At 39.4% G+C, this 25,455-nt stretch overlaps 1 protein-coding gene across 1 annotated transcript in view; it reads right to left on the bottom strand.

Annotated features, from left to right (window-relative positions):
- The window catches only part of MYO1D (myosin ID), a 412,141-nt gene that overhangs the window by 200,733 nt on the left and 185,953 nt on the right, over positions 1 to 25,455 (bottom strand). Inside the window, exon 16 of the mRNA XM_043964054.1 lies at positions 20,650 to 20,857. Within this exon, the coding sequence (XP_043819989.1) occupies positions 20,650 to 20,857 (208 nt within the window). The remainder of the gene's footprint in view (positions 1 to 20,649; positions 20,858 to 25,455) is intronic.

Here is a 25,455-nt window from a genome sequence, read left to right as displayed (position 1 = left end):
CTACCCAAGTAATGTGGACCTGCTTGCTAGCTGGTCAAGAGTGGCCTTGACACCTGTGAGCATGTCAGTAACCACAAAGTTCCACTTCAAGCTGAGGATGCCTCCTGTATCATCCAGTTTCACATTGTTTTAACCTACTTCCTGGGTGTTATTAAGGTACTTCCTCCAAATACATAGCTCTTGAATACTGATACACAGAGAACAATCAATAGGACTAATCATTTCCAAAGGAGGGTAGTAAATTATTGACCTCATATTAGCATATCATATCTTGAATCAATCATTTAAGAGTAATATTAGCTCAAATTTATATATAGCACTTAATTTGCAGACTTTTAAAAGTTTTAGCAGCTTAAAACTGCTTCTATATCTTAAGACTTTTAAGCTGCTAAAGCTTAAAACTGCCCCAGGATTTTTGGGACAGACTATATAAACAAAATTCTCAACATACTGTAGAAAAAAAGAAAGGAAGGAGGAAAGAAAGATAAAGAAAGGAGGAAAGAAGGAAGGAAGGAAGGAAGGAAGGAAGGAAGGAAGGAAGGAAGGAAGGAAGGAAGGAAGGAAGGAAGGAAGGCAGGCAGGCAAGTCTCAGGCAGGTCCTCTTAATTGTGTGTGTGTGTGTGTGTGTGTGTGTGTGTGTGTGTGTGTGTGTGTGTGTGTGTGTGCACAGTCTGAACTCCTCAGAAGAATGTTTTAAAATGCATATAATAAAATATATGAGATTAAAAAGGAAACCAATTATAGTAAAAAACATCTATCAAAACATTAAAAGAAAAAGTACATGGGCCCCAGGTTGGCACATTCTGTATTTAAGGTTTAACAACTTGAAATGACCCTAAGTCTTTTGGTACATTATACATGCCAGGTACTGTGCAGGTCTTGAGAGATCATTTAATCCAAACTATTTATTTTGTCAGTGAGAAAACTGAAGTCTATATATCAGTAGTGACTCCCCGCCAATCACATAGGTGAAAGATTTAAGCATAGATTTCCTGACTGATTCTGGGGGTATTTTCAGCTACTTCAAGGTAGTACATAAGATAACTTGGCTAAAGAATTGAAATGTCAGGTTAGGTTGATTAGAGAAGGCTTTATGGAAGAAATAAGATTTGACCTGGGTCTTGGGGAATGGGTAGAATTTGGATAGACAGAGCATGCCGGAGGGGTGGCTGAAGCTGAGCAAAGGTGTGGAGGTGGGAAAAAACAAGGCAGGTGGGGAATATAGGCAAAACATTTCTTTAGGTGGTAAAGCAGGAGAGAAGGCTACAAAATTAGGACATGACAGCTGTTCATATTTAGCTAGTTTAACTGCATGAATTTACAAGATTATTATCTCCAACAGATAGTAGTTTCAAGAAAACTTACTAATGTGCAGAGCTGTATCCTGTCAGAGTATACTTGGAGCCCAAAAGCAATAGCTTTAAGGTCATCTGAATTCAGTCAGCAATCCTGTTTGCAATTCACTGCACATTCATTAAGTGCCTAATCAGTGCAGGAATGGTAGTGAAAGGGCAGTGTTTTTGGTATTCATTCTGCCCAGGCCTCAGGCTGACTAGGCCAAGCCCCTACACCATGGAGATCCAGATCAATGACTGGTTAAATGCACTAAGGTCTGGTTTTTGGTGCATGCTGGTCATAGGGTGATTGGTCAGTGAGGAGCCTCTGTCTGCTGTGGCTCCAGCCTGCTTTTGCAAATGCCTAATGGAAAAACCTTTTCCTTCCAGGATTCAGAGAACACACAGGTAGCTAGCTTCTCTTTCCTGTTGGCTTACTGTGGGTGGATAAAAAGCCTTTTAATTGGTTACTGAGCTGGAACTATGTGCCTACCAAAGACTCATATGAAGTCCCATCTGTCAGGGACTGAGTACACCCTGTCCTGAAAGGGATGTTGTTGCACTTTGGTCCATGCTGTACCTTCTCAATAAATATCCCTTTGTACAGGTAAATTGATGTTAAGAGGTTAATTGATATTATGCAGGTGTTAACTGGTTGAATGATCTTGGGGGAACACATCCAAGATGGAGTCTTGTGAATGATAGATCCCTGAGGGGAGAAGTAGTAACTCACTCTGAGGACCCATTCCTTTACTGTATGAATGGGCTTCGCAGAGTCTTTGCTATACCTGTGTAAACCACTACTTAGAAGGAGGTGTAGGTCTTCAGACATGATAGATTTTTAATCCCCATGTGGGCTGTGGGTGTTATCAATCTTGAGATGTTCCTGTGGATGGTGACCTGTCAATGTATATATTCTTGCTAAGTTTTGTGGAGTGTTCATTTGCATTTTGTAAAAGGGGGCTTAAAAAAAAAAGCCCAAACTAACAAACTGACTGACTCATGATTGACTCAACCTCTCCAAGTCCTGACCTTGCATTGCCCTAAACATGCCCTCAACAACCCGCCAACTTGACACAGAAACAGTGCAATGGAATGTAAAAGGCAGGGAATTTAAAGAACTGGATTTGAATTTCAACTCAGAAAAAGTAGCTGTGTGAAAGACACTTGACTTTGCTTAGTCTCAGTTTCCTCATCTGTAAAATTGGGATAATGTGACTTGTACCCACTTATAGCAACCAAGGTGAGTGTAGGGAAAGTACTTTGAAAATCTTAGAATGCTATAGAAACATGCATTATTAAGGAGTGGGAAGAAGAAAAGAGGGGCCAACAAAAGAGAAAGAGATGCAGGAAGACCAGGAAAGAGGACTATCACTCAAGTTAAAGGAGGAGATTGAATTGAGAAAGAAGTGGTAAATGCCACAGAGAGGCTAAGAAGGATGGGAACTGAAAAAAAAAAGAGCTATTGGAAACTGACTTTAAGGAAGTCATTAGCAACCGTTGAGAAAGCAGGATCAATAGAGTGGTAGAAATGGAAGGCAGATTGCAAAAGTAAATGGAAAGGTAGGAGAGACAGAAAGATGATCTTTCTAGAAGCTTAATATTGAAGAAGAGTCATTTAAAGGGGTAACAAGGTCAAGGGAAATAGGTTTCTTTTTTTTTAATGTTTCTTTATAAGGATTGGGGTGAGGAGGAAGGGAGGACCTGCCCATGTTTGTACACAAAATGGAAGGATTCAGGGTATCAGAGAGGTGCAAAACGGGGGATAGTTGATGGAACAAGATCACTGAATGAAATGGAAGTGAGAGAATGAGATCAAGGGCAGAGGAGGAGGGGCGGGTGTGTCCTCTAAAATCAGAGGGAAGGAAGAGAAGATAGTAGAGGAAAAAGATGTTTAGGAATGAGTAGGAGAGTAAAGTTCATAGTATCATAAATTTAGAGATGGAAGGTAAGACCTAGGAGAGTGAGCACATATTGGACAGCCTCGATCTTCTCAGTAGAGTAAGAAGCAATGTTATTTGCTGGAAGTAGGGGTTGGGGGTGGACAGTGGTTGAAATTGGGGCCTTACTGTTTGGAATAGATAATTCCAGGAATGTGAGAAGGAGTCAGTAAAGGGTTTTCTAAAAATGGCCATTAAAGATGACTTGGCATTGAGCACCTCTTCCCATCACTTACAGTCTTCTCTATTCAAAAAGTATTGCGGGGGCAGCTAGGTGGCACAGTGGATAGAGCACCAGCCCTGGAGTCACGAGTACCTGAGTTCAAATCCAGCCTCAGACACTTAACACTTAATAGCTGTGTGACCCTGGGAAAGTCACTTAACCCCAATTGCCTCACTAAAAAAAAAAAAAAAGTATTGCGCACATTTGACGGTAGCTCCTTTTTCTCTCTTTCCCTTTTCATGGATAAGGTCATTCCAACTTAAGGAATACATGCATGCACAGAAGATTTCTCTGTAAGTTCCTTACTTCCTTCACATCTTGCTTCCAATCGAACTTTCTTCTGATTCCTAATCCTTGCTCAGTTGTCTTTGGAGAATTTCCATTCTTGCCTTGCCTTAGCTTCTCTTTCTTCCAATTCTCACCATTTTCATGGCTTTTCATACATAGGGTTACTGATATGCAGATATCAGAGAAAAGTGGGGGGAAAAAACCTAAGCTCTAAAGTGAAATCATCTTAGCAATCACCAGCAACCACCTCTTCGGGTACTTGCAAATGCAAAGAAGTACCTTTTAGAATCTCCACAAGCATACACCTTCTCATCTTCTAATTAGATGTGTTTTTACTCAAGTTCCAGCATTCAAAAAGCATTACAACAAGGTGGTATTCAATTTTATTTTGTTTTCATTACTAGGATCACAATAGTATAAAATGATTTTCCATAGCAAATGTGCAGTATTTCAGCTACATGGTAGATTATAAGCAGGCTTTTGTGTGGGATTAAGCAGCAGTGGCCATTGCCAGATTCCTGATTAATTAACGACCAGCTTTCTCTGGCCAGTGGGACCTTAGAGAAGCCAGTAGGTTTCTTCCCTGAGATACAAAAGTACTGGCCCCTCTTAACCTGTGCCCCCCCAAAGTTCTTTGCAGAAAAATACACTTTACTTAGTCTGAAATTTGGGGGTTTTCTAGGAAAGAAAGATTTGGGAGCATCTGCAAACACCCAAGCCATACACACACACACACACACACACACACACACACACACACACACACACACACACGCCATTATAATTGGCTAAAATCCCAATCATACAATGCTTTGCCAAGCTTATAGCTTTTTGAACTAACTAAAATATATAGTGGCCCAAACATGCTCTGGTTTGGATGAAAATAATGCACTTGGGTGAGAATGATGAAAGGTTTCCCAGACTCAAAGCCATTTTATTCACCCCATCCATTGTACATGTATTTCCACACTTGCATGACACGTATCCTCCATTGTCAAGCACTTAAGCAAGGATCAATAGAGGGAAAACATAAACAACTTGGTTGTTGAAAACACAGACCACCTGTCTAGGAGGAGGAAATAGAGGAGGAATTTGGAAACATCACGAACCCAGCACATTAGGCATGATGAGGTAATGAAGGGATTAATTTTCTAGTTATCTATTATAGCTTTCTCTGTAAAAAGTTAATAAATTCTGGATTTGCCTTAATGATAAAAACAACAACAACAACAACCATCCAGTCCCATGTATCCTTGATCCAGATGCTTCTCATGTAAACTTCTGTTTGTGGATGGGAAGGGCATCATGTTTTTCATTTGGACCATAAACTGTAGCCATAAGTGGAATACTGAAGGCTCCTGCAACTTAATACAAAAATCCCTTCTTTGTTCCGGGCTTTGGTCGTTACCCTTTCATTGGTTAATTCCTTATAAACAAGCCCTAATAGTTTCCAGGGATGAAGAAAGAAAGCAAGGTGAACTATTACATTAGGAGAATTTTGCCAAGGGCTTTTTTCTCCTCTTTTCTTCATACCACCCACAGAGGCTAGAGAGTTACCATGGAGACAACAGCTGCTAAGTTCTGAGTGACAGGTCTCCAGAGAGGAGTCTCTGGGAACAAGAACCCCTGAAGTTAAAAAAAAAAGGGTGGGAGGCAAAAAAAAGGTATGATATAATACAAACTGTTTTTTTTTTTTTAAACCAAGCACAGGTGGGCTCATATGAAAGGTGCAATTTAGCCAGCCAGGAGATGGTGGTAATCAGTTTAGTCCATCTTATACCTGATCCCAGAATATATCTTCTTTCAGAAGAGCAAGCTTTACCTTAAGAAAAGTTAAAGGATATGTATGTACCTTGGAATAATTTCATTTAAAAACTATGAGTCATACTGATGTAGCAAATTGGTTGCCTTGGAAACAAGCTGTTACCAGGGCAACAAAACCACTGCTGCTTTGGAGAGAGCAGATCATCTGCCTTCCAACTTGTGGGGGAATGAATTGGGAGAAAAACTTACTGGCAAAATCTGACAGGAAAGACATGAGAAAAATGATTTTTTCACCGTTGTTTTTGCTAGTTGTGTTTTCCCCCGATATTTTTGGAGGAGAAAGAGGGAAAGGGGTAGGAGTAAAAAAAATAGAAGGGCTTTATTGTTCATATGCTTAAACTTTACTGGGTTTCTTAAAAATCATTATTCCACATCTTTTTTTATTTAAGTGGTGTTTAATAAATGAATGGTGTTAGCAGCGGGATATGACAGACTGGCAATCCTACGTCTTCACTAAATCTTTTCAAGATTATGAAAATCAACTAATTGTGCACATGAACTGTAATCTAATAACACTGCTATGTAATAATATAAAGGCAAAATCTCCATGACCAATAGTTAATGCTCACTGGATATGCATTTAGCATAGCTACAGGGAAAAAACCCAGCCAAATGATTTAAAAATCAGTGGCTCTGGGTTAGCTGCACCACCATTCCCTCATTTGCTGACTTGAGGGTCAGCAAATACTGTAGAATTTAACTAGAATCAAAAAAGCCTTTCTAAATTTCCCATTATCTCAAAAGATTTAAGTGCTAATATGGGAGAACCAAAGGTTCAGCAGAATGTCAACAGCTGAGAATTAAACCTCTCTACCAAAATAAGCTCCAAATGGATAGATGACCTAAATATAAAAGGTCACATCATAAACAAATGAGAGCAGAAAGAAAGGAAATATCTTTCACAACTATGATTAGGGGAAGAGTTCATAATCAAAGGTTAGAAAGGACTACAGGAGATAAAATTGACAAAATTGACCACATAAAATTTAAAAAAGGTTTTACACAGAAAATCAATGCAGTTAGAATGAGAAGGGAAACAGGCTAATTGGGGAAAATCTTTGAAACAAGTTTCTCTAATTTTTAAAAGTCTGCTACCCCAAATATATAAAGAATGGATTCAAATACATATGAACAAGAACCATCCTTCAATAGACAAATGGTTGAAGTATATGAATAGGTAGTTATCAAAGGAAGACATCCAGGCTATTACTAGCCACAGGGGGAAAAATAATCATTAAAGAATTGTGATTTAAAACCACTCTAAGGTTCTGCCTTACACTCAGACTGACAAAGATGACAAAGAGGAAAAGGGAAGGTGCTGCTAATGGAGGTGCTGTGGAAAGAGACACATTAATTTACAGGTTTAGTGGGAAAGTTCAGGTTTGGACATGTTAAGGCAATGAAACTGAGTCACAAAGGAAGTATTTGGCTTTTCCATAGCTTTGACGGTGGAGCTCCAAATAAGTACAGCTGTTCTATAAACCAATTTGGAACTATACCCAAAAGTCACCAACCTGTATATATACCCTTTGACCTCGTGATATCACTATGATGCCCATAACCCAAAGAGATAAAAGAAGGAAAAAAGGGACAAACACACATACATAAAAATATTTATAATGGCTTTTCATTGGAGTAAAAAATTGGAAACAAAGGTGGTTCCCATCAATTAGGGAAGAGCCAAACAAATCATGTTATATGAATGTAATGAAATATTGAATTGTAAGAAATGACAAAAAGAATGGTTTCAGAGAATCCTGGGAAGATTTATATGAACTGATGCAGAGTGAAGTGAACAGAAACAGAAGAATAATTTATACCATAGCAACATGGTAAAGAAAAACAATGTGGAAAAACTTGAGAACTATGATCCATTGATCATGACTATCCACAGGTCCAGAAGACTGATGATGAAGCAAGCTACAAACCTGACAGAGAGGTTATGAGCTCAAGGTACAAATGAAACATACATTTTTTGAACATCAACGATGTGTGGATTGTTTTGCTTGACTATTATTTGTTACAAAGGTTTTCCTCCCCCTTATTTTTCAATTTGGGGTACAAGTTTGGGAAAGGCGATTAATGATGGTGTCGCCAAAAATAAAAGAAAGAAATGAAAGTCAGTAAACATTTATTCATTCATTAATTCATCTATTTATTCATTCATTCATTCATTCATTCATTTATTTATTTTTAGTGAGGCAATTGGGGTTAAGTGACTTGCCCAGGGTCACACAGCTAGTAAGTGTTAAGTGTCTGAGGCCAGATTTGAAGTCAGGTACTCCTGACTCCAGGGCCAGTGCTCTATCCACTGCGCCATCTAGCTGCCCTGTCAGTAAACATTTAAAAGAAAATGTGAAGAGAATAGAAGGAAATCCAGGAAGAAATAGACAAGCAGTAAAGCTTTGGAAATAACATGGTGAATATTTGCTTAAAAACAATCTACATGGGGCAGCTAGGTGGCGCAGTGGATAGAGCACAGGCCCTGGATTTAGGAGGACCTGAGTTCAAATCTGACCTCAGACACTTGACACTTACTAGCTGTGTGACCCTGGGCAAGTCACTTAACCCCAATTGCCTCACCAAAAAAAACCCCACAAAAAACCCCCAAAACAATCTACATAATATAGATTCATGGTTTCATATATAATCAGCTTTTTCTGATCAACTTTGTATATGCAAATGCTATTTGGGGGTGTATAATGAAGAAAACATAAATAAACTGAAAAGAAACATACCTTTCCTCTGCTCCATAGATTTGGAAAAGTCACAAATGTCTCTGTGACACCTCAATATATGCAAAATTAAAAGTTCTCCTTAAACTTGTACTTTCTTCTAACTTCTCCTCTTGTGTCAATGGTGCCACTAACCTGTTACTCCAAACCTCAGAATTGTTGACTCTATCTTTTCCCTCCATGTTTTGCTCTATCCAAACAGCTAGCAAGTCTTTTAAATTCTATCTCTAACAATTTATTTCAGACCCAATTCTTACATCACACTTATATTACCATCCTTCTTCAAGCTCTCATCACAACTTGCCTGAACAAATTATTATTAATGAGCTAACTGGTCCCCCTCTCTCAAGTCTTCCCTTCTATCCAATTCATCTTCCACAGAATGGCCAAAATCTTCCCAAGACAGAAATTTGGCCATGACATTCATGACATTGTGTTCAAAAAACACAAGCATGCTCTGATTTTTCTCTTATAACATGACTAATGCAGAAATATGTTTAATGTTATTATGTGTATGTGTATATATACATATAACGTATATCAGATTACCTGTTGTCTAGGGGAGGGGGGAGGGAGGGGAGGGAGGGAGAAAAATCTGAAATTAGAAAGCTTGTATAAACAAAAGTTGAGAACTATCTTTACATGTAACAGGAAAAAAAAAATAAAATACTTTATTAATTAAAAAAACCCCACACAAGCAGATTCCCTATATGTCTACAGGATAAATTGTTAATTCCTTAGCTGAGCAAATAAAATTCTCCACTTTACTTAAAAAGAATGGTTTTCAGATATATTCTTGTTCCAGTCAAACCAAACTTATAAGATATTTCCCTAATTCAGCACACCTTCTCCCATCTCAGTCCTGAGGGTTCTCCATGTCCAGAATACATTTTCTCCTCATCTTTACCTTTCAAAATCCATGTTTTTCTACAAGGCTCAGCTCAGGTACAAATTCCTCCATGAAAAATTTCATCTGCCTCCAAGTCATTGTGTCCTCTCTCATAAAAATTTTTAAGGGTAAACTGACAAGACTTTCCCTTAGTTTCCAACATACCCTACCTTTCATTTTTTCTTTGTTTAGGTAATGCCCACAAATCCCCTATTCCCACTAGACTGTAGGCCTCTCAAGAATAGGGAAACTGTCATGTTTTAATACTTTTTAGTATGTGGCATAATACCTTGCATAGACCAGGGCTTAATAAATGTTAAACATTGTTATTGTTTGTCCTTTGTTCCTGAAGAGGACCGTGACATTGGGGTGATGTCATAACTTGCACTGAATTGGATTTAGGTGAGGGAGGGTTATGCAAAGTCACCAACCTCACTTTCTCCATACTCTCTCCTCCAGGGCCATCTAGGTCCAGTAGCAAGATATATATCAGGATGACCGGAGATGGCCCCAGAAGTTTTTAAGTCAGTTGGGGTTAAGTGACTTGTCCAGGGTCACACAGCTAGTAAGTGTCTGAGGTGAGATTTGAACTCAGGTCCTCCCAACTTCAGGGTCAGTGTACTATCCACTGTGCCACCTAAGTGCCCCAAATGTTAAACAACTTGTTGTTGGATCCTACTTTCTAATCTGTTTTGCTTTTCTTTTTCATTTTATAGGTGAGTTTTCCCTATTCATATTCATGGTTACGATGGCTAATTATATATTTTCCTTTTCATAGCCTTTCTTTACTCCCTCTTCCACCTCATTATAGGTTAGAAGGTGATGAAAGAGAAGGATTGTGTTCAGTACTAGTAATCTATAGTTGGAGGAATGTGCTTCCCACTTCCATTTTCATCCTTTCCTCCACCTAGTTCTCACACTTTCTTCCTTTGCTTTTAATCCTCCCTGTTACAATATATCCACAGAAGCTGAAGTTTGTCGTGCTTGTAATTATGACAAACATTATAAAGGAAAGCACTTGCTTTCTAAATGACCCTCTACTAAAATCCAACTCTATAGACTTCTATGGCAGCTTCTCAAACACAAAGATACCAGAATGTATGCTATAGTAGGTTCTGTCCAAGTTGGAAAGAGTTAAGTATGGCCCAAGTTAGAGACTGTGTACCTGCCATCTGAGGGCTGAGATAGCTAAATTTTAAGAGCCTTACTGACTACCTGTTCATGATTTTTTTCATCCCCTACTGAAAACTGCCTATTAAGGCTTAAAGGAACAGTGATCAGCATTTTCAACCAATGAAATCACAAACTATTGAAAGGAATACCCACCAAGATTTCATCTGTTTAAAGAATCACGTCAAAATTGAGAAAATAAAAATTTCCACTGTGAAACTGAATTGTTCTGTATTCATTGCAGGATTATTTTCTCTTTTCTTTTTAGCAATTTTTAAAAATCACCTTTTTCTGCTTAAATATCTCCATGGTTGAGCACCTAGGGATAACATTAGCAACATATCTATTTACAATTTAGAAAGGATGGCTAAAGCAGGAAGATTTAGAGTTCTCTCCTTTAGTGCTTAACAAAGGGGAACTGTGCTTTAAGCTGCTGCTTCACATCAATTAGAGATCTCATGCCTTCTACCCACAATATAAAATCATAAGACAGATAAGCTTTCAAAAATGGGGTACCCCTGGGGCCTGGGCAGCTTTTGAACCCTTCCCAAGTCACACTTTCAAAATGGAGTAGCATTGTTTCCTTTGAAGCATCAAAAATGTCTATATGTGGGTAACGGAAGAATTTAACATAGTTCTAGGCACACTAATTAAATAAAAATATGTTGAGAAGAATGATTCAAAAGTAAAATGGTTCCCTTAGGATGTAGTGGAATTTCCCCTCTCTGGAGGTCTTTAAGTAAAGACTGGAAATGAGCATAGTAACCTAGTGATGGATAAACCCAAAGATCTCAACTACTGGGGAAAGAACTCATTATTTGATGAAAGCTGTTGGGAAAACTAGAAAGTAGTCTGGCAGAAGCTAGGTATAGGTAACATCTCATTCCATATACTAAGATAAGCTCAAAATGGGTACATAATATAGACATGGTGAGATAACAGGTGAATTGGGGGAGCATGGAAGAAATTACCTGTTAGATTTATAGAAGTTCACAGTAACCAAAATGTATAATTCTGATTATATAAAATTAAAAAGTTTTTGCACAAACAAAACCAATGCAGCAAAAATTAGAAGATAAGCAGGAAGCCGGGGGGGGGGGGGGAATCTTTGCAGGAAATTTCTCTGATAAGGGTCCCATTTCTAAGACATATAGGGAACCAAGTCAATTTTGTAAGAATAAGACCCATTCTCCAATGGATAAATGGTCAAAGGATATGAATAAGCAGTTTTCAAAGGAAGAAATCAAAGATATTAATAGCTATATGAAAAAATGATCTAAATCACTAATAATTAGAAGAATTCAAATTTAAACAATTCTAAGGTACCACCTCACACCCATCAGATGGATTAAGATAACAAAAAAGAAAAATGACAAAAGCTAGAGGGGAAAACATACACTAATGCATTTTTGGAGGAGCTGTGAACTGGTTCAGCCATTCTGGAAAGCAGCTGGAACTATCCCTAAAAAGTTGTTAAATTGTGCATACATACCCTTTGACCCAGCAATATTGCTACTAGGTTGGTACCCCCAAAGAGTTCGAATAAAGAAGAAAAGGACTCTTATGTACAAAAAGAATCATAATAGCTTTCTTTTGTAGTAGCAAAGAATTGAAATCAGGAATGCCCATCAATTAAAGAATGAATGAAAAAATTATCTAACAAATATGATGGAATACTATTGTACTGTAAGAAATGGTGAAGGAGATGATTTCAGAAACACCTGGGAAGACTTGTATGAACTGATGAAAAATGAGATGAGAAGAAACAAGACAATAATTTATAAATTATCATCAATACTGTAATGAGAATCAACTTTGAAAGACTTATTAACTCTGATCGACACAATGATCAACCATGATTCCCAAGGCCTCATGATAAAACATACTGTCTACCTCCAGAGAGAGAACTGATGAATTCAGAGTGCCAATTAAAGCATATATTCCTCTCTTTCTTTCTTTTTTGGATGGGGCTTATGCAGAAATTGTTTTGCATGATATACATATTTGTAATGGATTTTATATTTCCCCTCTTCTTAATGGGTGGGGGAGGAGGAAGAGGAGGAAAGAGGAATAGAATTTGGAACTGAAAATAAAATAAAATTGAACCAAGAAAAATAAAGCCTGAATGATGCCAGGTGGACGAGATTATTGTTCAGAGCAGCGGTTCTCAAAGTGTGGTCCACAGACCCTTGGGAGGGTCATCATTACTCTTTTAGTGGGGCTGTGAGGCCAAAACTATTTTTTATAACAATACTAAGGCATTATTTGGCTGTTAGAACACTCTGGGGCAGTTAGGTAGCACAGAGGATAAAGCACTAATCCTGAAGTTGAGAAGACTTGAGTTCAAATCTCACTTCAGACACTTACTAGCTGTGTTACCTTGGGCAAGACACTTAACTCCAATTGCCTTAAAATATCTGGAGCCATCTCCAGTTGTCCTGATATATATATATATATATATATATATATATATATATATATATATATATATATATATATATATATATATATATCTTGCCACTGGACTCAGTGGCAAGACTCTGGAGGAGAGAGTGAGGTTGGTGATTTTGCATAACCCTCCCTCACTTAAATCCAATTCAGTGCAAGTCATAACAGCACCCTGATGTCAAGGGCTTCTTCAGGAAGGAAGGATAAACAACAACAAAAATTAATATATTCCTCCCTTTCCCAATTACTATCTGTGTGAGGCTGACTTTTTACCCCATATACTTCAACCAAAGCAACGGATTACAATAGATGGAATGCAGAAGTAGATGAGGATCTACATTAAGCCAGACATTTCAGAGATCTAGAAAAATATGTCAAACAACCCCATTCTTTTCACTAAATGTTTTTGTCTTGGATAGTTATTTTCCATAAAATACATGATTTATTTAACACATAATGAGTTCATCATTATCTTTAACTAAATAAATTATTTAATATTTTCTATCTTAATTTCTAATGTATTAAATATAGATAGATATAACTTACATAAACAGAAGCTCTTTGGGATCCTTAACAGTTTTTTAAAATGTGGGGGCAGAGGGGCAGCTAGGTGGCGAAGTGGATAGAGCACTGGCCCTGGATTCAGGAGGACCTGAGTTCAAATCCGGCCTCAGACACTTAACACTTACTAGCTGTGTGACCCTGGGCAAGTCACTTAACCCCAATTGCCTCACCAAAAAAAAGAAAAAAAATATGGGGGCAGCTAGGTGGTGCAGTGGATAAAGCACCAGCCCTGGATTCAGCAGGACCTGAGTTCAAATCCAGCCTCAGACACTTCACACTTAACTAGCTGTGTGACCCTGGGCAAGTCACTTAACCCTCATTGCCCTGAAAAAAAAATGTGTAAAAGGGTACTCAGTAATTTTTAAGATGGTAAAGAGATCCTGAAACCAGAAAGTTTGAGAACCACTGATATAGGGGTTAGATTAAATGGCTTCTGTGGTGCCATTCTACTCAGATTCTGCCGAGTTACTCAAAAGAGTTTTGAAGTCTTCCTTCCCATAGCTGTCATAGCAATCAACTTTCTTTTTGACAATCACCAATAATTATATTCTTAGGTTAAAAAAAGAAAGACCCCAGGGCAGCTAGGTGGTGCAGTGGATAGAGCACTGGCCCTGTATTCAGCAGGACCTGAGTTCAAATCTGGCCTCAGACACTTGACGCTTACTAGCTGTGCTGTGTGACCCTGGGCAAGTCACTTAACCCCCATTGCCTCACCAAAAAGAGAGAGATAGAGAGAGAGAGAGACCCCTGTTCAATATTCAGAAGTAGAATAGTCTGTGATCACTCCTCTACATAACCCCCTTTTGTTTTTCTATTCTCCCTTCTATTCCTCTCTTCTCTCCCCCATCACAACTTTGAAAATTGCCCTCAAACTGTTGAGGCTGAGCAATTAAGCGAAATCCTCCTTTAATTAGGAAGATGGGTAAGGAAGAATGGGGCCGCCAGGCCCCAGGAGTCTCATACAAGGGAAGAATTGTAAGATGACAGTTATGGTATTTGCTATTTGAACATATCCACATTTTCACAGTCACCACAGAAGAAAGATGGCCCATTAGATGTTAAGGATTCATGTTTGATTTTAGAGTCAGCCATTCAGCTTACAGTCACTACAGGTGACACAGCAGGCTTAAGACAGAACCAGAAGCTAAGTTGTGAGGGCCTCATCAATAGTGCCAGAAAGCTCAGAACATGGTGGCTGGGCAAGAGGTATTGAGTTGGTACACATCCAGTCACTAGGTGGCGCCATAGTGCAAATCTGGCTTCAGACACTAGTTGAGTGACCCTGGGCAATTCACTTCACCCTGTTTGCCTCTGTTTACTCATCTGTAAAATTGGCTGGAGAAAGAAATGGCAAACCACTCCAGTGTTTTTGCCAAGAAAACCCCAAATGGAATCACAAAGAGTTGGACATGACTGAAAAAACAACTGAACAAGAACAGCAACAACAAATTATTGTTTGATCTGAAATCTGGATGAGATGGGAAATTGTGGTCTGCAATTTTGTAGCAAGCTTAACAACTGTGGGTACAACATCTCCCATAAACTTGTCCTACGTCCAGGTTAAGCTACAGGCAGGGACTGGCAGGCAGGCTCCAAGCATTTATCAAATACTATGTGCAAGGTACTCTGCTAAACAATGGGGACAAAAATATAAGGAAAAAGAAAGACAGTCTCTGCTGTCAAGGAGATTATATTCTAATGAGGGAAGACAACACATAAAAAAGGAGCTGAAAAGTAGGTGGAGAGGCAGGTGGCAAAGTCTAGAGAGTCAGAAGTAAAGCCATGAGGGGAATGATGAATGGCTGGATGGACCCCGCCCCTGGGTCAAAGGAGCTCCTCAATAGGAAAAGAGGTCACAGCATAGTGGAGGGATGTTCCAGGGTTAGAAGGTGGCTGAGTTGTAGTGATAAAGTCTGTCAAAAGAACAGCCAGGAAGAGAAATGATCTGGGTACAAGGGTGGCTAAGGGTCCCAACTACGGCTCATTATGCATAGTCCTTCAGCTAAAGGTTGCAATATCCAGAGACTATCTTGCTGTATAGGCAACTGGGTAAAAGCTTCTTCAGGGTTACTTACCCTTTTCTTTCTTTCTTTCTTTTTTTTTTTTGTTAGGCAATTGGGGTTAAGTGACTTGCCCAGGGTCACACAGCTAGTGTTAAGTGTCGGAGGCCGGATTTGAACTCAGGTACTCCTGACTCCAGGGCTGGTGCTCTATCCACTGCGCCACCTAGCTTCCCCCTTTTTTTGTGTGTGTGTATGTGTTTTTTTTTTTTTTTTTTTGCAGAAGACCTTAATTTAAAAAGGCCAAGGTGACCCACCGCATCCTGAGCCAGCTGTCTTGACCTTTGCCTTGCTACTGGAATCTGATGACTCCAGTGGAGAACTAGGCTGATGATTTTGTGCCTGTCTCACTCGAATCTGACTCAGGCCCAAGTCAAGAAATCAAATCATGTTCATGATGTCATTGGTTCTCTTGGAGAACAAAGGATGAACAGCAGCCCAGAAGGGATATATGATACAAACAACTCTAATACAAAATATATATATATATATATATATATATATATATATATTCTGATGCACTTATGGTAGGTACAAAGAAGGTATTAATAAGAGTGTTTTCTTTTAAGGATCAGTTTTCTTTCAATACTAAGTAAGCAAGTCACAAATTTCATGATGGCCAACTCATCAGAAAGGTATTCTGTTCTCTTCTCAAAATAAATAAATAATGAAGCTAAGAAAGCAGTAGAAGAAAAGAATTATTCAGTTCAATACCCAATTTGAGCATGTACTATATACAGGGCATTTGATTTCTCTGAGGAAATCTTCCCAATGAGACTAAAAGTTCTAAGAGGGGGAAAAACTGTCTTGTTTTTTTTTAATTATTTGGGTAGTACTTATGATATCTTCCTTATACAGTACTTTGAATAAAGAATGCATTCAGTAAGTGTGGGAAGGGAAAGGAAGGGGAGGGAACAGAGTGAATGGAAAGAGAGGGGAAGGGAGGAAAGGGAGAGGGTAGGAAGGGGAAGGAAAGGGAGGAAGTGAATGGAGAGGAAAAGGGAAGGAAAGGAAGGGGGAGGGAAAAGGAGGGGGAGAAAAGAGAGGAGGGGAAGGGGAGGGAGGAAAAGAAAGAGTAAGGTTAGGAAAAAAAAAACAATACTTGGCCAATGACAGAAGGCCTAAAAATACCCAAAGATAGGATAGAATAAAGAGAAGATAAAACAACAATCAAGGACTTGCCAGACATACTCACTTCTCACAGCAATTAATTCCACACTATATAAATATCGGCAGAACACCTGCTCCTTTTGCTACCAAATTGTCAAGGGTGGTTTATTGCTCTTGAGATCCCTCAGTGTCCAGTCATAATTCCTACCACCAGAGAGCTCCTTCTAAGCATCCTTCATGTCCCATCTCCTGTATCTCTAAATAGTCACAATAACAAACCCAAGAGAACAAACCAAGAGTGCTAGTGGTTGACTCAATCAATGTGGGCCTAGAAAGTTGGAGGGCAAGAACTTTATAATCACAGCGACTGCATTGATTCCTCTCATCTAAGATGATGACACAAAGATTTGTTCAGCACAACTAAGTGATGTTTTGTTTTGTTTTGAATGGAAATACAGTTGAAAACTCCCAAGAAAATATTTAGGATGGTAAATGATTAGGCAAATTCCCAACTAAGTACTTTCTCCTAATATCTAAGTGAGAGATTTTGGGTCGAATTACCTGACTCTTTAAAAAGCAAACAGATGACACCATGAAAAGCAAAAGGCATTTTGAGTAAGCTAATAGGATCAAGGCAAACAGGAAACAGTTATTTCTTGCATTTGATAATAATGAATCCTACTTGCTTAGGAACTTCTCACTTAGGTACATAATCCTGACACTGCAGGAAGAACCAAGTCATGCCCCATATACCAATAATAAAGCCAGTTACTTTGTAACGCAAATGGCTCCCAAATTAGCCTGAGCTTTGCTGTAAGCCTCGAAGAAAAAGTCAATTGTATGAACCAGGAAGAAAAGCTAAATTACCCCAATTAGAGCAAAATGAGCACAGTTACAGAGGCTCAGCAGAGCACGCAGCTGCAATTCCCTTGACTCTGCACCCCTCACTTCTAACAAGTTGCCATTGGCTAATTGAGGCTGCAAAGACACTCTCTGCCTTTTGTTTTTTAAACTAAGTTGGGAGAGAAAGAACTCTAGGGTCTCCCATCATCTTTTCTGCTAAGTCCGCGATCCACTTTACACTTTCAAAGATGGGCAGGGGGCCAATGAGGGGAACTGAGAGACAAACAGGAGGGTGTGATCTTAGACCTCAGTTTCATTATCCCTTATTGTATCCAAATAACTCTGACAAAGAAATTAAGCAACAGAGTCCTCACACAAACAGCTGCTCAAGAAAGAAGCCTGGGCATCTCCCTGGGACAGGCCATTTAGGCTAGACCTTGGGCACTCCCCCAATTATTCTGCCCTGCATTACCCTGGACTGACCTTCCTTCCCCCTCCCCTCCCCTCCCCTCCCCTTCCCTCCCCTTCCCTTCTTCTCTCACTTCTTTTCCTCCCTCCTTCCTTCTTCTTTCCTCCTTCTTTCCCTTCCCCCCTCACCCTCCCACACTTCTTTCCTTCCCTTCTCCCTTCCTTTATTTTTTGGGGGGGGCAGCACAGTCTAGACCTGTGATTCATTTGGCATAGAGATTTCCTGGTATGGAGATTCCTTCCACTAGCAGAGAGCATAGTCTTACATGGTTGCCTTGGGCATGGAGACCTCAAGTCATTTACCCATGGTCATATAGCTAGTACACATCACAGTCAGGATTTGAATTCTGGTCTTCTCGCCTCCAAGGCCGGCCCTTTATCCACTCTGTCACGTGGACTCCTACTTAAAAACAGCTCACAGCCTACCAGAAGCAGTCAAAGCCTGTTTATTTAATTATGGCGGTCTTAAAAAAATAGGAGAAAGAATCTTTTCTTAGGAACTATATATAAAGACTAATTTTGTAGCACAAAGGAGAGCCAGGGAGGGTCCCTTGCTAGAGAGAGCCAGTGCCTTATACTGCCTGCCATCTTTGATCTTCCAGCCGTAAAATACTTTTAACTTTACTGGGCCAGTGAGTTAGCAGGGGTGTGTGTGTGTGTGGGGAAGTGTTCCCTTCCCACTTTCTTCTTCTGTGTGATTCATAAAAATAAGGGCTACTCACAGACAAGTGGATGGGGAGATTTATGGGAAAATATTCTTCAATACGACCACATAAATCTTTGAGGGACAAGAGCTGCTATCACAAATATTCAAAATAACAGACTGGCTTTACCTCCCATTTGAAAAGAACAAAAAATTCAGGGGATAGATCACAAAGATAGCAAACATCAAAACTTACAGTATGACTTAATGAAGTTCAATTTAATAATTCAATGGTAGTTCTTAAGGATGTGGTTGCTTTATCAAGCAACTAATAAGCCAAAAGTATTAATAAGTGAATACACTGTGCCAGGCTCTAGGTTAAATGCTAGAGATACAAATATAAAAAAGCAATCAACAAACATTCATTAGGTACCTACTATGTGCCAGGCACTGTGCTGGAGATAGAAAGATAAATGTGAAAATAGTGCCTGACTTCAGGGAGATTATAGTTCATTTGGAGACAGCCAGGTCTGGAGTCAGGAAGCCTTGAGTTCAAATGTAGCCTTAGTCATTTATTAGCTGTATACTCTAGGCAACTGACGTAATCTCTGTTTGCCTCAGTTTCTGCCAGTGTAAAATGGGAACATGATTAGCATCTACTTCTGAAGGTTGTTCAGAGGATCAGATGAAATAATCCTTGTAAGGCACTTAGCACGGTACCTGGCACATAGTAAATGCTATATGAATGTTAGCTATTATTATTTTATGTAAGTAAATAGAAAATGAAGATGCTAAATGGATACAAGCTGACTTTGGGAGAAAGTGCTAGCAAGTGCAGGGATCAGGAAAGGGCTTGTGGAGAAGCCAGTGCTTGAGCTAAGCCTTTAAGGGAATTAAGGGATTCTTAAGAGGTGGCAGTGAGGATGCAGTAGATTCCAGGCATGGGAGACAGCCAGTACAAAGCCATGGAGTTGGGGGATTATCTGTAGTAAGGAAGGTGAGAATGTGTGACAAGTGTGATGCTCAACAAAGCTGCAGAGGTGGGTTGGGGACAGGTTTTAGGGGATGCTAAATGCCAAACAGAGGAATCCGTGGCTCACTTTAGAGAGTGAGGCTATATTACCTTTGGGTCTGCGAAAAAATTTTTTAATATTAACTATGTTTAATACAATTGGTTTTCTCTGTAAGTATCTGTGATGAAAGGTAACAGTGACTCCCTCCTATACCAGGGTTATTCCTAACATGATGAGAAGGTGTTGTAGCTGTCCCTTCTCCCTGGGAAACTCCCCAGGTCTGTCAGTGTGATTGCAGAAGGGCATGAGTGAAGGGAAGGAGAGAGAGTGACACATAGAAAGAAGGGAAAGAAGAGAGAGGGAAGGCGTGTTTGCATGTCATAGCCTAAATAGCACTTCATCCATTCGTTATACTTTTTTTAATTAAAGGGAAATTAATTTTGCTTTATGATTTGAGAATTTCTTACCATTCCTTCAGAATGCATCCCCTCCTCACTTCTGCCTTTAAGAATTCCTTATTTACAGGGGCAGCTAGGTGGCGCAGTGGATAGAGCACTGGCCCTGAAGTCAGGAGTACCTGAGTTCAAATCCAGCCTCAGACACTTAACACTTACTAGCTGTGTGACCCTGGGCAAGTCACTTAACCCCAATTACCTCACTAAAAAGAAAAAAAAAGAAAAAAAAAGAATTCCTTATTTACTTCAAAAGTCAGCTTAACTGCAGGCCCCTGCATGAAGCCTTTCCTGAGCCAAGCCCTCCCCTCCCCCTCAACTGAGGACAGGGATTGGTTCACGTTTGTCTTTGTATCTCCAGCACCTAATGTTGTATCAGGTCCACAGACAGTGCTAAATAAATGCTTATTATTTGATAAGAGAAGACGAGAGCATCAGAGAATTTCAAAGTGGAAGAGATCACGGAGATCATTTAGTGCAGCTTCTTCCTTTTGCAGTTGAGAAAAATGAAACACACACAGGGTGGGGTCACTCTGTGGTATCTCAAATTTCATCCAAACAATCAATAATTTAGAACGAGAACCCCAACACATTACTACGGATATGAAAAGCAGAATTCGGTCTAGATAGAGAAGGCACAATTACCTTTTGTAGAAAGAGGACAATCCTTACAAGCATCTGGGCATGGAGTTCTTCTAAGGTGAAAAGTGTCCTGGGAGTTCGGATAAAAATTTTAGTTTTTCCATAAGCCACATCATCCTGGAAACCACAGCCTTCAATCAGTTTTTTCACAGCTTGCTTGTCCGAAGGGAGGTCATGGTTAGGCCAGGTAAACTCAGAGATCATCTTGTACCTAGGCAAACAACAAGCATTTCGGTTACTGGAGAATTTCTTGATCCTATAAAACTCATTTTTATGCCTTGCTGATAAATCTGGAAGAGTTTAAAAGTGGTGTTTGTTTCAAAATCCATTGTGAAAATTAGCATGGACTGACTTATCATCTAATATGATTGAAGGAGGTCTATAAACCTTTTTAAGAAAGGGTCTTTTTTTTTTTTTTTGTACTTTATTGAAATTGACCCCAGGGGGCCAGCTAGGTGGTGCAGTGGATAGAGCACTGGTCCTGGATTCAGGAGTACCTGAGTTCAAATCCTGCCTCAGACACTTGACACTTACTAGCTGTGTGACCCTGGGCAAGTCACTTAACCCCCAATGCCCCGCAAAAAACAAAACAAAACAAAACAAAAAAGAAATTGACCCCAATGTAGGTTGTGCCACTGAAGCGAATACTATAAAATGAGTAGTTGGCTAGGAAGAAAACCAGGCAGACCAGGGAGAGCTTGTTTTAAGCAATAGTTTTCAAACTTTTTCCAAAGTTCACTTTAATGGGGGTAGAAGTCTCTAGTGACCGTCCCCCTTACCCATCTACTTAACACTGAAAAGCCATTTATTTCCCATTCCCTACTGGGGGAAATATCCACTCTATTCTTGGTTACATCATACCTTATAATTTCTAATTGAAGGTAGAGAAGTGGGTAGTAAGACTGGACTTAAATAGGGGCTCGAAATAGGTGGAAGAAAAAGCTAGACAAGGTTTCTGACAAAGTTTCTGTGGCAACACTCCTGCTCTCTCCTTCTGAATAAGGAGATCGTTCCAAGAGTGGAGCATAGGAAGAGGAATAGACATGAGGGATGATGTTGCATGTGGGAGCAACAGAGAGTAGGCCAGTTTGGCTAGACTGAAGAGTGGGAGAGGGAATGATTGGAGAACAAGGCTGGAAAGACAGGTTTCAACCAAGTTGTGAAAGGCTTCACAAGCCAAAGAGAGCAGTCTGTGTTTCATTTTAGAGGCAAGAGGAATTTATTAAGCCTAACATTTATCAGAGGATCTATAGCCTTCTATAGCTTACTAATTGAATAATTAGTCTATAGTGGAAGCTTTGCAGGAAAATAACATCTCTGTGTCCTCAGGAGGCTACCACATATGAAGCTATGAAACAGTTTAATGTATCTCATTCCAGTGATTGCTAGAATACAAACCAGGGATTTGATAACATCTGGAGAAGTCTAAAAGAAGCACAAGGCATATATGCTGGGAAGATATGCTCCTATATATAGGAGTTTAGATGGAATTTAAACAGGGAGACAGCTCTACTATCTAAAAGCCCAAAGAAAGAAAAGGCAGAGGTCTTGGTAAGAGGGCTGGACTTGAAGTCAAGGGAGCCTGCGTCCTAATTCTCCTTTTCTACTTGTGTGACTTCAGCAAGGTACCTCATCTGTGGATCAGATGATACCCAATGTCTCTTTTAGCTCTTACTCCCATGAATAACCTAGCAACTAGGGTTTATTGAGTCATACAATTTTACAAATTGGAAGATGCTTCAAAGGTCAAATAGTCCAATTCCCATCTGAAGTGTGAATGCTCCCGTCATTCAGTCTTCACACCAAATCTTCCACAGATAAAGAACTCACTACCTAATGAGAAAGCCTATTCCACTTAGGGACAATTCTAATGTTTTTTTTTTTTAATCTTCTTACATTGAGTCAAAATCTTAATTTTTCCATCCATTACTCCTAGCTTTACTTTCTGAGTCCAAGCAGGATATAAGACAAATCCTATGTTCTTAGGATAAGCCTTCAAATATATAGATACGTATCATGCCTCACTAAAGTTCTTTCTTCTCTAATTTAAGCATTGCTCGTTCTTTCAACCCTTGTACCTATGTCAAATTTTCTAAAACTGTCAAGATTCTGGTCATTGTGCTCTGTACCCATTCCAAAGAGTCAAACGCTCTTCTTAAGATGCAGTGCTCAGGAAGAAATGCTACATTGCGAATGTGGTCTGGTCAGAGCAGGGTGATAGAATGATAACCCCACAATACAGTTATCCCTCCCTTCCACATTGCAGGGGTTAAGGAAGGGGCGTTACTGCAATCTGGAAAATCAGGGGAAAATGTTTTGGCCCTCCCTTCCTGCCGGAGAAGAAGTCTGAATTGTTATGGTATTAAACGATAAAAGACATTGATACAGGGGTGGCTAGGTGGCGCAGTGGATAAAGCACCAGTACCTGAGTTCAAATCTGGCCTCAGACACTTGACACTTACTAGCTGTGTGACCCTGGGCAAGTCACTTAACCCCCATTGCCCCGCAAAAAAAAAAAAAAAAGACTGATACTATACAATACTACATGTATGTGTGTTTATATACATGTATGTGTGTGTATATATATGTTTATATATACATATGTAAATGCATTTCTGAGTGTCTAAACCTTTTCTGTGTCATCTACTGGTCTTAGTGTGTCATCTGCAACTTCGACAAAACTTCCACAAAATTCCCATTTAATTTCTTACGTCAATGTGAAACTGTCATGGGGAAGGGATAAACGTAATACTCATTCTTTCCTGATTTATGTGATGTAGATCTGTCTGGCTTCTCTTTTCTTTCTGAATACTGCCTCCATCTATCTCCTTAAATGGTCACCTAATTCCTCCCATCCATGAAGTACAAATGTGACCCAAAGATCTCTTGGTTCATGGACTCCTACTCTGTTCTTGATGTTGGCAATCTCATCTATTCCTATGATTATGATAATCATGTCTGTGCTAAAAAATTCCCAGATATTAATATAAGAAATCAATAATAGAACTAGATATTTTCTCCACTTTCTTTTCTAAATTCCAGTCTAGCATATCCAGTAGCTGTTAAACATTTCTATATTGATAACACATCAGTACCCCAAACTCAAAATGTCTAAAATTAATCATATCTTTCACTCCTAAAAACTGCCCTTTCTTCCAATTTTGCCTCATCTTCAGGTTTCAAAGTTTGGAGTTATCACCGATTCTTCCATTTTTTCCACACTTCTCCTTGCCTTCCCCTCATCTGATTAGTTTCCAAGTCCTGTTCATTTACCTGTATAGTGTCTCTCATATTCACCTCCTTTTCATTAACACAATCCCTACCTTAGCTCAGACCCTCATTACCTCTCAAGTGGATGATTGGAAGGGCTTCTTAATCAGCCCACCTGCAACTAGTCTTCACCCTCCTGAATCCATCCTTCACACAGCTGCCAAATTAATGTCCCTAATGCAAAGCTCTCCCCCTGTCTCTCTCCTACTCTAAGGATTTTAGTGGTCTCCTATTGCTGACAGGATAAAATGCAAACTCCTTATGTTAACACTTAAGACCTTCTGAGATTTACCTTTAATCTAACATTCGAGCCTCCCCACCCATACTGCTCCCACCCATACTGCTCCTCTCCAGGTATTCTACATTCTAGCCAAACTTCATTTCATGTGCTTTCCCAGTTTCATTCTGCCTTCTTCTTCCTCCTCATGTTTACATAAACCATCCCTTCCAAGCTTTGAATTTATTCCTTCTCCATCTCCGACTGTTGAAATCCCTTTTCCTTAAAGGCCAGCTCAGACAGTTATCCTCAATTTTCTCCCTTTCCCCCACTGAGCCAAACTTTCCCTCTTCAAATTTTCTTGCCTGCTTGGATCTTTATTTTCCTTATTTTATGTCGTCCAATCACCACCACCAGCACCAGCACTTATGCAGCACTTACTATGTGATGGGTCCTGTGCTAGGCACTTTACAATGATCTCATTTGATCCTCATCTTATAGATGAGCAAGCTAAGGCAAACAGGGTTAAATGAAGCTTAGGAGATCTAGTCTGAACCACTTTGCAGAAAGAAAGGGTGAAACCAACCAACCAACCAACAAACAAACAAGCCAAGCAGAGAGAACACTAGACAGGGGGCAGAAGCCCTGGATTCCAACTCTGACTTTGTCATTTATCAGTTGATGCCTCTTTGAGGCCCAAACTTCCTTCTATAAACCAGGGCAAATACTTTGCTGACCTCACAGGGTTGTTGTGAAGATCAGACAAAATTCATGTGAAACTGCTTAAATTGATAGTTGAAAGATGTTATTCTGCAAATTTCCCCATTATGTTCTTCTGGGGAGCCATCCAATTGTTTTGTTTATTCTCTGGCATCTTTACTAAAGGCAGCTGCAGGTAATGTATTAGCCAGAATTGTTTTTAAGGCTCCCTAGCTCAATGCTTAAGCATTTCAATGGTCTATAAAATATGCCGAATCTGAATTTTTCTCCTGATGAATTAAAAAACCCAACACGATCTGGAAAGAAGAAATGAATAACCTCACATCACTTAAGAAAATAAACCTATGATTTCTTTGAAAATATGTGCTGTATTTGAAAATTAGTGAATAGGTGGATCAAATAGTAAACAAGGGGACTATGGGTTTTAAAATAAAAATGATTTAATGTCTGCAATTTCACCACAACTTAATTATCAAAATTGTTTTGTGATGAAACAAAGAGTAAGCACTTTTAACTCTGCTCATTTTAAAGTCCATGATATAAAAAGTCAGGTTTGATTCTTCAGGAAAAGAATAAAGCTATATGAAGAGATAATAAAAATG

This window comes from Dromiciops gliroides, chromosome 4 (genome assembly GCF_019393635.1).
Source record: "Dromiciops gliroides isolate mDroGli1 chromosome 4, mDroGli1.pri, whole genome shotgun sequence".
NCBI lineage: Eukaryota > Metazoa > Chordata > Mammalia > Microbiotheria > Microbiotheriidae > Dromiciops > Dromiciops gliroides.
Note: the sequence above shows the minus strand (reverse complement) of the source record. Positions and strands in the feature narration are given on the sequence as shown.